This window comes from Agelaius phoeniceus, chromosome 1 (assembly GCF_051311805.1).
Source record: "Agelaius phoeniceus isolate bAgePho1 chromosome 1, bAgePho1.hap1, whole genome shotgun sequence".
Lineage (NCBI taxonomy): Eukaryota > Metazoa > Chordata > Aves > Passeriformes > Icteridae > Agelaius > Agelaius phoeniceus.
In genome coordinates, this window is record NC_135265.1 from 153,523,408 (window position 1) to 153,535,663 (window position 12,256).

General features: G+C 51.4%; 1 protein-coding gene across 1 annotated transcript; it reads right to left on the minus strand.

The window, feature by feature from the left end:
• Positions 1-1,432: 1,432 nt before the first annotated feature.
• Positions 1,433-11,577, minus strand: LOC129123856 (lymphocyte antigen 6E). The gene is made up of 3 exons (XM_054638479.2): positions 11,418-11,577; positions 7,064-7,183; positions 1,433-5,934 (listed from the first exon to the last, which is right to left on the minus strand). Exons 1-3 carry the CDS (start codon positions 11,467-11,469, stop codon positions 5,726-5,728), a joined length of 381 nt encoding a protein of 126 aa, XP_054494454.1. The 5' UTR covers positions 11,470-11,577; the 3' UTR covers positions 1,433-5,725.
• Between the last annotated feature and the right edge of the window lie 679 nt (positions 11,578-12,256).

A 12,256-nucleotide genomic window follows, 5' to 3' on the forward strand; every position in this document is an offset into this window, starting at 1 on the left:
CCAGCCTGGAGAAGGGAAGGATCCAGGGAGACCTCAGAGCCCCTTCCAGGGCCTGAAGGGGCTCCAGGAGAGCTGGAGAGGGACTTGGGAAAAGACAGGACACAGGGAATGGCTTCCCACTGCCAGAGGGCAGGGCTGGATGGGATATTGGGAAGAAATTCTTGGCTGTGAGGGTGGGGAGGCCCTGGAATGGAATTCCCAGAGAAGCTGTGGCTGCCCCTGGATCCCTGGCAGTGTCCAAGGCCAGGTGGGCTGGAGCATGGATCAGCCTGGGAGAGTGGGAGGCGTCCCTGCCCACGGCAGGAGGTTGGAATGAGATGATCTTGAAGGTCCCTTCCAACAAAAACCATTCCAGGCTCCTGTGATGGGAAGGCCAGAATTCTCCCACCTCAGCCCCATTGGAGTCTCCCATCCTGGGATGATCAGGACAACCTTGGGATGCCATTGAGGAACATCTGAAGAGCAAAGAGGAGATGTAGCACCATTTTCCTCGACTTTCCAAACAGCTGAAATATGGAAAAGCCCATCCCGGGCCTGTGCAGAGAAAGGCAGATCCCTAGGGAACAGCAGGAGCTGGGACGTGGTGACAATGTGAGGAAAAATGGGAATGCCAGGCAGGAGGGATGGGCAGGTTTCTTCCGTGCAATGTCCCCCCAGTCCCCAAAATATTCCCTGTCACCACTGGAGCCCCTCCCATCCCAAAAACCACTTGCAAATCAGGCTGCAAAATACAAATTGCGGTGGAAATGGAAGCCCAGATTGGAATTATCCTGAGGAAAGGAATGAAACTCCCGAGCCCATCGCTGTTATTCTTCATTTTTCTTATATTCCCCAGGGAATGTAATCCCCTTCTCCCATGGGATCCCATAAAATCTTTAAACAAAAATTAGAGTGATGTAACTTGGCAGAGCTGGACGCTGGGGAGAGCAGGGGGGAAATCCCCGGAGCGCCCAGCCCTGTGTCCGTCTGTCCGTGCGTCCGTCCATGCGTCCGGAGGCAGGAGCAGGGCTGGATCCCTGGGAGGGCAGGAAGAGGAGCAGCTGCCCACGGACACCCACACAGGGCCCTTTTTGTGCCCAAAATAGCAGCCCTCTCCCACAAGGAAGAGCGCAGGCTCCAAGGCCAAATCCCATCTCCATTCCCAGCGGGGTCACGGGCAAGTCAAGGATATTTATGAGCTATTGAAGGCAAAGACAATCCCTGCTCTTTATCCATCCCCAGGAAGAGATTCCAATGGCCCTGAGATGAAATGAAGGAATTTAACCCTCCTTTAGTCCCTCAGTTTGGTCTGTCCTTTTTATTTTCCAGCCCACAGCCCACAGCCCTGAGCTTGGAATACAATCCAGGCATTTTCCTTCCACACAAAACAAGAGTTAATATCTGGAATATCTGCAGAACCACCCAAAAATCTCCTTCTAAGTGTATATATATATTTTTTTATTAATTCCATATATTTTTTATTAGAGTATAAGAAACAAGATGGAACATACACTTCACTTATACTTAGGTTAATATATTTAAAGGGATGGATGCTTCTTTATCCCATTTATCCTGTTACAATAAAGATAATACACAGTTACAAATCTCACAGATAGGAATTAGTAAAATCAGCATTTCAGGGAAACCACCTCAGATCATCCAACAAAGCTGAAATAAAACGTGCCAACTTTTTTTTTTTCCTGCAACATTTCATTGGCTTCGCGTATTTTCATTTGATGGAACTGGAGGATTAGGGCTGGGAAAAAGTGCTCCCATGGAAAACGTTTGACTTGGGAAGCCTCACAAGCCTTTTATTTCTCAATTTCCACGATCAGAGCAAAGCTGGACGAATTAAAACCTTCAATCTGTCTCTGCTGATGATGACTCTCTGCTTTGGGTGCAATTATTTGGTTTAAGGCAGCTCATCTGCCTTGATTTCAGAGATTTGGACTTCAAAGTTCCTCCACCGAGTCTGGCAAAAGCCAGTAGGTGGCAGGACCAACCCAGGGCTTGGCTTCCCTGGGCACCATGGGCATTCCCAAAATGCAAAACCCAGCGTTTCTGTTTCCATTCCTGCTCAACAGCCTCAGAGAGGGGTGAAACAACTCCTTCAGGATCAAGGATCCAGAGCCCCCTTCCTCCCAAACAGCTGAGACCAACCAGAGCAAGGGAAAGAGCCCTAAACCTCCAGGCATCCAGATGTGCGCCACATCTGCTTTTTGCAGAGGGCGCAGATCCTGTAACTCATCCCATGGACACACAGACACCCCGATGAGAGCTTCCCACAGGGGTGGCGGGACCACAGCCTCCTTTTTCACAGCAAATAAAGTCCCTGGGAGACAAATCCCTTCAAAAAAAACCCCAACTTGAGCAAACCAACACCAATCCAGGACATCCTTGGAGCACCAAAGCGGATCCTTGGGGCAATAATCAAGCAACTGATCATTCGTTCTCTTGCAGCAAGGAAGTCAGGTCGAGTTTGTGGTTTCCAAAAGAAATTTTGCCCTTTAAAAAAACAAACAAACAAAAAAAAAAAAACAATTCTCAAAACCAGCTGGAAGAACTGTGCTCGTTTTGAAGTCCTTTTCTTGGGCAAACAGCAAACCCCCGGATCCTGCGTGGGAAGCGCTGATGCCACAATGGATTTCGAGCATTTTTAGACAATCCACAAAAATTCGAGCCCTTGGTGGGGTGGTGGGAGATGGCAGCAGCTGCTGGTGAATTACAGCCGTTTCCAGAATGGAAGCACTGAAAGCGTTTTCTCAGGAACACGCTCCAAAAGTGGGCAGGTATTTCACTTTAGTTCTTAAATTTCAGTAAAAACTCTTCTTGGATACTGTTTGCTTCTAGGGAGCCAAACCTCCTCCCTTCATAACCTCTTGTCTTGTCAGAACAGGTGAATATCTGAGTTTTCTGCTCAGATTTTGATCTCTTAATTTCCACAGTCCACAGAAACACATCCAAAGCACGTCAGGGCTGCCCCACCACGGCCCTCAAATTCCAAATCCAGCATTTGGATCAACAACCCACCCACCAGTCTGAACTTTTCATAAATCCCATTGTTTTTCCTACTTATTGCCTTATTATTAATTATTTTAATTATTTCACCTGCCCATTTTCAGGCCCAGGTTTTACAACAGATGAGGTTCTCACCAGGTTTGTCATTCTGGGGATTTGGAGGCAAAAAATAAACCTAGAGTAGGACCAGGAATAGTGAGAGTTGGCATGACTGATGAGAAAGTGCTTGGGATTCAACTGTGACAAGCTGTCAACCCCCTCCCTCTCTCAAACACACATGGATCTATCCAAATGTCTTTTTAGCCAGGAAAAAAAAGGAAAGGAAATACTGAAAATATCCCTTTTTTCCATATTCTCGCATAGAGTACATGGGAAGGAAGAAACAAAAAGAGAGCGAGCGAGAAAAACGAATCTCCTTGTGAAATTTATCCAACCAACCCTCAGCTCACTCCCCTGGCAATTCCATAAATGTTAATTTGCTATTTATTGGGATAAGCAGCCACTGGATGCTCCTCCCACCAGCCTTTGCCTCCTGGCACAACCAAATCCTTGGCAGTGGCCAAGGAACCCCAAGAAAGGAAGGAGATGGCCCTTGGAGGAGACAACCAGGCCTTCAGCCCATGGGGGTGTCCAGTGTGACATTGCCAGGATCCTCATAAAAGCATGGATGGACATCAGGACACAGCTGATGGCTTTGAAGTTCAGCTCTTTGCTAAAGGCAATCGAGTCCCAAACCAACCCCAAAACCTTTTTCCAGATGGCCAGAAAAGGCAGAGCCTCCCTAAATCCAATGTAGAGTGCTCTGGGTGCCACCTCGCTGTCACAGCGAGTGCTGAGGGACAAACAAACCCAAAAAGTGAGGTTTTGAACCCTTTTGGGAGGAAGGCTGAGGCACAGGGAAGCTGGGGAATATTCATCTCAGTTTAGGAAGTTTTTCCCCAATTTTCCCTGTGCCCCACGTGCATAGCAGAGGTTTGTGGGGCACCTCAGGCCCCAAGGTCCCAGGAGGATGCTTTGTCCAAAGGAAGGCACATCCAAGGACCAGCACAAGTGATGCATTCTTCCCAAATTAACCCCTAAATTGCAGATCGCATCCCAGTGACCCATCCCTCCTGTTGGAAAAGCTGTCATTAACATCTCTGTCCCTTTAATTAAAAGAGGGGGAGAAGGGGGGGGGGAGAACCATAAAACCACTTTTGTTACCAACATTTCTGTACAACTGCAAACACCTTTCATTTATCACTACCTGAAGAGGGGACAGAGGTGGAACTGAAAGTTTGTGGAGCTTTTGTTTGGGTTTTGACACAGAACAGGAGAAGCAGGTACAAAGCATGGCTAAAATGTGCCAACACCCGGGTTCTGCTGCTAGAAAGAGAAGGAAAAAAAAAGCCCAGTGCACCTCTGATCAATCAGTGGAAGTGACAAAGAGCTTGAACCTGACAGTTTAAGGCTGAATTCTGGCTTGGTTTGTGGCGAGCAGGTCCACAGGCAAGCAGAGTAGGCAGGACAGAAGACACAGAGAGGGGCAGGAGGACACATCTCCCATGGGACAGCTGAGAACTTCTAGGAAAAACCTTGGCAAAACACCTGGGAAGATCCTGGGAGCTGAGAGACAGCAGATGTGGAAGGTTGGGTGGTGAAGTCACCTCCAGCAGTCCATGGGCACCATCAGGCATTGAAGGTTGGACCTTAAGATCTGGATATTGACATATTCTCCTCTGACTCCACCACATTTTTCAGACCTGCTGCCCATTCAGGTATCGCTATTGTGGTGGTCACCATGACAAGTCCAAAGTGGGGAAACTGAGGCACCAAGTCTTTGTAAAATGCAGATTCACTTCAGAGTCCTCCTGCCAGGGTAATTGCTCCGTTAGAGTTGACTCAGGCCCCAAACAAAACGGGCATTTATCAGTAAAATGCACCTGGAAAAAGTCATTCCCAAGGGAGGTGGAACAAGCTGGCCCAGAGGTTTTTATCAGACAGCAACAGAGAGGAGATGGATTTGCTGCTCACCACTGGAAAGGAAGTGGAGATGAAGCACCCAAAAGCTGCTTGAGAAGGTGAGGGACCCTCGTGATGGTACCAACATTGGGATTTTCCGTGAAAGAGTTCCTAATCCCTGGAGCAAGGAAACACACACACGTCCCACCTCAGGTAACAACAGGAGCAAGTTTATTCAGGTCTGGCACTTACAGAACTTGGAAGGACAAGGTACACGGCATTGGTTTTCCAGAAAAGTCAGCCCAGGATCAGAAGAAACGAGACAATTTTATAAAAAGAGACTGCAGCTGCGAGGGGCCAGGAATGTGTCTCCCTTTGGACCGTGCATTCCCTCTGCCTGTGCCACCCATGTGCTGGAGCAGACCTGGTGGTGCTTGGGGTGAATCTGTTCTCAGCGAGTCCCAGCCTGGTTTAACCAACTTTAGAAATTAAGGGGTGGGGGTGGGAGGGGGATTATTAATAGGTAGAAAAAGCAGAAACCCTTCCAAAATCATCCACCTTGGCGAAGGAGGAGCGAGAGTGCAGCGGGAGACGTCCACAGGAGGAGGAGAACAGCTCAGCCAAACCACCCAGGTCCTCCAACTCGCTTGGAAGAGGCAAAAAAAGTCTGGGAAACAATCACCTTGGAAGCCTGCTGAGAAGTAAGAGGATCTCCTTGCAGACAGCAACAGAGAAGATATTGGCTAACGAGACCCGTGGGAGGGCGGCCCTTCCTCAGGCAGCCCCATCACTGGCGAGCCTGGAGGACGTAGATGAAGCTGAAGAGAATTCCCAAGGCCAGGATGGTGTAGCTGGCTCGGACGCTGCTGGAACCGCTGATGTTGCAGAGGAAGGAGTCGCAGCAGTAAACGGAGGCGGCCGCTATTCCCAGGTTGATCCCGGCGCTGGGGCAGATGGGAGAGCATCCCTTGGAGATGGACTGGCCGGATTTGCCGCCTGGATTTCGGGTGGGGTGGAGAGGAAGGGAAAAAAAGGCAGGTTTAGAATGTGGGTTTTTTTCTGATCGCCTGCTCTGCAAAGGAATTTCAGCGCTGGAAGAGCCGGGGTGGTGCAGCAGGTGGCACAGAGTGCATGAAGTGCTCCGGAGAGGATGAAGTGGTTCTCGGAGACAGGAATCCCAGCCAGCCCATCTTATCAAGGATCACTCGTGATAAGCTCACACAAACACCCCAGAGACCACACAGCACCCCAGGGACACCCCTTTGGATTGGTCAATGCTCAGCCGCAACAGCTCCCGTGAGGAATCCCAAAAATTCCCCCTGAGCTTCACTCTGGGGCTCCTCAAGGGAGACAGGGAGCACTGGGGAGACACTTGGGTGCCAAGTCTGCATTTTACAGAGAGGCACAGCCCATGTTAAGAGGAAAGAGGAAACCATTAGCAGTGGGCTACAAAAGGAAGTTTATAAAAGCTCCCAGTCTCTGTTTGCGCACATCTGACCCACCCACGCTGCAGACTTGGGCACGAAATTCCCCCTCTCCTGCCAGGGAGAGCCAGGATGTGCTCTGATTCCTGCAAAGGTTCCAGGAGATCTGCCAGAGCATCCTGCCTCCCTCCCAGCACAGCAGCTGGGAAGAACAGAACCCCCCCCCCAAATCTCTCCAGGCTCTCAGGAAGGAAACCCACAACCCTCCCTTCCCACCTCGTCCACAGAAAGTGAAGCAAAGGTGGGACTGGGGGACAAGCAACCCAAACAGGAGGCAAAAAATCAGCAGGAATAGCAACCCTGGAGCTTCCCACACAGGGAGCCTGCAGCATCCTCCACGCTTTCACTTATTCATCAGCAAACTCCCCGCCCCCAGCCTGAAATTCCCCCCGGACTGGCGGGCATCGGTGCAGGCACGTGGGCTTTAACGTGACTCCTCCTGGCAGCGCGTCCCTCCTCACAATCCCCGTGGGATGGTCCGACACTCAGTTGCTAAGCAGAACTTTCCCTTTTTTTTTCTTTTTCTTTTTTTTTTTTTTCCCCAACCCAGCCAGAAGAAGGCAAAGCCTCGCTGCAGCTCAGCAGGTGACCCAGGAGAGGAGAAGCCAGGAGGGGCAGGAGGAGGTGCTGTCGCCACTCACCGAGTCCCACGCCGACGTACGTCGTCACGCAGTGGTTTTCATTCTCCCCGCACTGGACAGGCGTCAGGCAGGCCCAGTTGGAGGAGGCATCCGAGCAGGAAAAGCAGACGAGCGTGTGGGCTGCAAGAGAAAGGCAAACCTCATTTAGGAGCTGGTGGGAAGATGTCCTCACTTGGATGTCCCCACCTCTGTCCCACGGGATGTCTCGCATCTGCCCACAGCCACATTTTTTTGTTTCACTTTTATCAACCTGCAACAGGGGATGTTTTTTCCCAAAAAAATTGGCCAAGCAAAGGGTTCAAGCCTTGGGGAGGCATTTCAAGCTCTTATCAGCTAAAGCTGATACAACCACAGCCTGGTACTTTCTGTCACCACCCTGTTTGCACCAAGAATGTGCCCGAGGTACAGCTGCCAACTTTAACCCAAACTCCAGAGGAGAAATTTTTGAGGTTTGGGCTCGTTCAGCTCAGCCACCATGGATATGGGTGCAAGGGGAATGGAACTGAATGATCTGAAGTCCCTTCCAAGCAAAACCATTCTGATTTTAAGATTCTGTGACACTGATGGGAAATGCTCCAGGTGTGACCATAGGTTCAAACTTTCCATGACCCAGCTTTGGGCACCAAGATCAGGCCATGCTTGAGCTGCAGCATGAGGTAGAAATGATTTTTCAGCTGCAGAAAGCTCAAGACCTGCAAGACCAGCAGGTGCCCTAAAACTACAGAATTGTGGAATCATTTCAGGAAAAGACCTCTAAGATCTTTGAATCCAGCCATTAACCCAGCATTGCCAAATTCCAGCACTAAACCAAGTCTTTAGGCAACACAGCTGCACAATTTTTTCAACGCTTCCAGAGATGGTGATTCAACCACTGTTCCAAAATTTGACCAGCGAAGAAATTTTTTTCCTCATTTCCAAACTAAACCTCCCCTGGAGCAACTTGAGGCCATTTAAGGCTTATCCTACAGCAGCAGGATGGATTAGCTGGCCCCCATCCCTCATCCTTCACAAAGAGGAATGACTGGAAAACAGCATTTGGGGTGGGAAATGGTTGTGGAGACAGCCTGGACCAGAGACTCAGCAAGGCCACGGGCACTTTGATCTCTGTATTTTACACACAAGAGCATCACATTCACGCTGCAACTGTTGACCTACATATGCAGACAGATCAGGTCTGTTCCCAATCTTCCATGGGCTCGGGATTTTGGAGCTCCCAGGCAGCCCTTCCACGAGGCACTGCCTTTTCCCTTTCCATATTTATGGGATGCAAAACAGAGTGGGGGCAGATTGAGGGTGGGAAGTGTGAGCCAGCCCCATGGATTATCAAAAATCACAGAATGGTTTGGGTTGGAAGGCAGCTTCAGGATCATTCAGTTCCAACCCTCTGCCATGGGCAGGGACACCTCCCACTATCCCAGGTTGCTCCAAGCCCCATCCAGCCTGGCCTTGGGCACTTCCAGGGATGGGGCAGCCAGGGCTTCTATGGGAAACCTGTGCCAGGGCCTCACTACCCTCACAGGGAAAAATTTCTTCCCAATATCCAACCTAAACCTACTCTCTCTTTCAGTTTGGACCCATTCCTGCTTGTCCTATCCCGCTCCAGCTTTCTTATAGACCCCCTTGGAATATTTTCCTAAGGAATTGAAGCAGGGGAAGCCCTGGGAGAGCTCTCTGAGGCACAGCAGTTACTGACAGGGATATTTTGAAGAATTATTATTTTGACAAATATTGCTCAGCATCTGTCCCACTCTGCCACAGGACTGTTCTTCTCATTCCTGTTTCTCTCTGGAAAATAAAAGGCTTCTACAAGAAAAATGAGAAAAAAAAAAAACAATTGCTCTCGTAGGAATGACTTTTGAGCAGCCACAGCCGAGGAGGGGAAAGAAAACAAAATATAATCTCAAAGAAACAGATTAAAGTGGGTTAGTGGGAGATCCTGAATGTCACAGCAGAGCAGCCAAGTCTCTGCTTTGGAATGAAAGCCAAGACCACAAACCCCCCAAGCAGGAATTTCCTGGACTGGCTCACGCGCCCTCCGAGGATCCTCACTCTGGAAACAACCCCCACAACAAACCCGGGTTACCTGGGCACACCAAGGCAGCCACCACAACCCACAGCACCGGGATTACAGGGCCACCAGCTGAGTCAAAACCTCCAGGAGAGATTCCTTTGTTTAGGAGACGGGGAGGAGGAGGATGGGACCAGCCACTGAGTCACTGCCCCTCGCTGGGCTCAGTGGCCACAACTCCAGGTGGGACCTCGGAGTGAAGCCCAGCTCTGCTGCCAAGTCTCAGGTGACCTGTCCCAAACTCTTTACCTCACAACAACCACCCCGAGGAGGTGAATTGACTCATCCCAGGAATCTTCAGCAATCAGGAATGAAGTGGATTGCAGGCTTCCTGCAGGTATTCTGGCAGGACAGATGTCCCCATGTGTGTTTGGTCACTGCACTGAAGGCGCTGAGTGGTGCAATGCCGTTCGTTTAAGGTTCCAGAAGCAAACACACCAGAAATCTTTGGACATGACATAAAAGTGCTGTTGGGCATGAAATTCTCTGCCACGTGACCTAATCTCCGCTCCTGCCACTGCATGTCCTACCTGTCCCCGTGTTTTTCATTGTCACACCTACCCATTACCCCTTGTCTGAGCAGAAGAAAAAAAAAAATCCTTCCAGGAGAGGCAGAGTTTAAGAAAGGAAATATTCAGGCACTTTCTGCCCCAAGAAAACACCCACTGCAGAGTTATGAGAGCACAAATAGGCTGAGTGGTTTAGACAAAAGGCACAAGAGGGGTGGCAGAAATAATTTCATGCAGCTGTAGACGGAGCAAAGAGTTGGAGCTCAAGGTTGCAAGAAAAGAAATAAAAGGGGGAAAAAAATCACAAGACAGAACAATGCAAAAGCGAAGCCTTGTTTTCATCAGTGGAAGAATTCATGTGTTTATTTGATCGCTGCTTAGCTTCTGGGAGGAACAAAGAGCTACCAAAACAGAGCAGGGCATTTGGGGGAATTCCTAGAGATAAGGGGTTGAATCATTCTTGCAAAGACACGGGGGAAAAAGGCCGTTAAAAGCCCACTTTGGAGCTCACTAGCACCAGGAAAATGCTGTTGCATCGGCAGTTTTCCCATTCAGCCCCGATGTCGCTTTTCCATTCTCTTGGGAAAAACCCTTATCAAGATCCACAGGCAAGATCTTTGAGCAGGAGGTAAAGCTTTTCTGTGAAATCCCCCCAGGACACGCTGGAAGTGTTTGGGGATAAAACCACCTGCAGCAAACCCTTTTGCCTGGATAAAAACTTAACTTTTAAAGCTGAAGGGGTTGTGCTTTTTTTTTTTTTTGGGGGGGGTGGGATGAAACCCTTTACTGCCTTGGCCTTGACCGCTGGAACTGAGCCCAAGCCAGCTGGGCTCTGTCGGAGACCCAATGCTTTAATCTCCAGTTGCTTCCCGGATCGCACTGGCAGGGAGGAATTGGAAAGGGACGCAAACAGCCGATTTCATCTCAGCGGTGCCCTCAAAAAAAAAACAAGAACGGACCCTGTTTGCTGAGCAGGGGCTGGGAGAGCTCAGAACTCTCCCGTTTGGCTCTTTGTTAGGTTTCTCTCGTATGGGGACGATACGTGGTTTCGCACGGCCCCAAGGAGTTTGGAATAGTAAGGAATGGAGTCCGTGGGGAAGGAGGGGATGGCAGGCCCTGCGACTTGGGCAACTTGGCAGCTAAACACACAGCAACAGGAACGGCGTTCCCCCCAGGCTCGGCAGCAGCCCCTCACAGGGCATTGTCCCCTTAGGGGTCATTGCTCCCCCAAGGATGCTCCGAGGGGGCAGCAGGAGCCAGAATCACGAGTGGCTCTGCCCTGACTTCGCTCCATCAGCCATTGCCGGGGCTGGGCTGCCTCTCCCCTCCACCCCCCTTCCCCCTCGGCTGCATCTCAGCCCATCCCAGCGCCGTTATCCCGGCCGGCTGCGCCGAAAAGGGGGAGCGGAGCCGGCCCTGCTCTTTGTTCGAGCTGCAACTGGGAAAAGCTCCAGCATATCCACCCGCACAGCCGGAGATGGTCACCTATTCATACAGGCGGGGCAGACCTGAAGTTCCTGCTTCAGGAGGGACATTGCTGCGAGGCACGTCTTGGGAAGACACCCCCGCATCCCGCTCCGAACCATAACGCGGCTCAGCGCTGCGCCCCCGACCCCTTTTCAACCCTTATATCCCCCAAAAACCTCCAACTTCCACAGCCTACCCTGCCACAAGCATCGCTCCCCCAACCCCCAATTTGCTCTCTAACGCAGGGCTGGCGAGGGACCGGGCGACCTGCGGGGCAGGCGATGGTGGTGGGGACATCTCCTTTCCTTACCTCTCTCCACGCACAGCACCGCGGCCAGCACAGCGAGCAGGAGCGCCTTCATGGTGCGGACGATGTGGCCGGGGAGATGCGCAGGGCGGCTGGAGGAGCGCAGGGCTGGCGGCAGGGCCGGGCGCCGGGGGTGGGGAAAGGGCGGCGGCTCCGCCCCGCGGGCCGGGCCCGGCCCCCGCGCCGCCTCCCCCCTCCGCCTCCCCGGCCACGCCTTGTTTCGTTTCCCCGCTAGGGAGAACCGGGGCCGGGAAAGGGGCGCTGGGAAGTGCGTGTCGGCGTGGTAGCGGCTGGCCGAGGGGGAACAGAGCCAGCTTTCCCCTAGCCGTGCCCCAAGAGGCTTTTTCCAGCGCTCTTTCGGGTCCCCTCTGTTTCCCTGAAGGAGGAGACGGGAGTAGGGGGCTGCCTCTGTGCTAAACCCCACTCATCCAAGTCAAATCCTTCCAAGTCAGCTTATTCTGGGATTCCGTGATTCTCTTGACTCCCTCTACCCACAGGACCTGCTGATTTCCTGCCTCCCTTCCCTCCTCCGTGCATCTCCTCTCACAGATCCCCTGAGCAGCACACACACACACATCGTCCTCCACACATTCCAAACCACCCTGTACTCACACATTCCCTGTATCCAGGGCTCCCTGCATGGATCTCCTGCAGGCAAGACTCCCCCAGATACAGAACCTGTCCCTGCATTCAACACCCCCTCTGCAGGTCTGACCCCTCTGCACGAACAGCCCCCGCTCACGATCCAAGCACATAAAGAACCAACTCCCCCATCTGTTGACCAGAGCCTAAATTGGATTAGACATACAGGATTGGGAAGCTTGAAGAGCCCAGCAGCTGGG

Bases quoted from the DNA above. Each gene is read 5' to 3' on its own strand.
- LOC129123856 (XM_054638479.2), bottom strand. From the start codon at position 11,469: ATGAAGGCGCTCCTGCTCGCTGTGCTGGCCGCGGTGCTGTGCGTGGAG. The intron at 7,184-11,417 runs GTAAGGAAAGGA...TTTCTCTTGCAG, and splicing joins GGTGCTGTGCGTGGAGAGAG to CCCACACGCTCGTCTGCTTT. The intron at 5,935-7,063 runs GTGAGTGGCGAC...CCCGAAATCCAG, and splicing joins GTACGTCGGCGTGGGACTCG to GCGGCAAATCCGGCCAGTCC.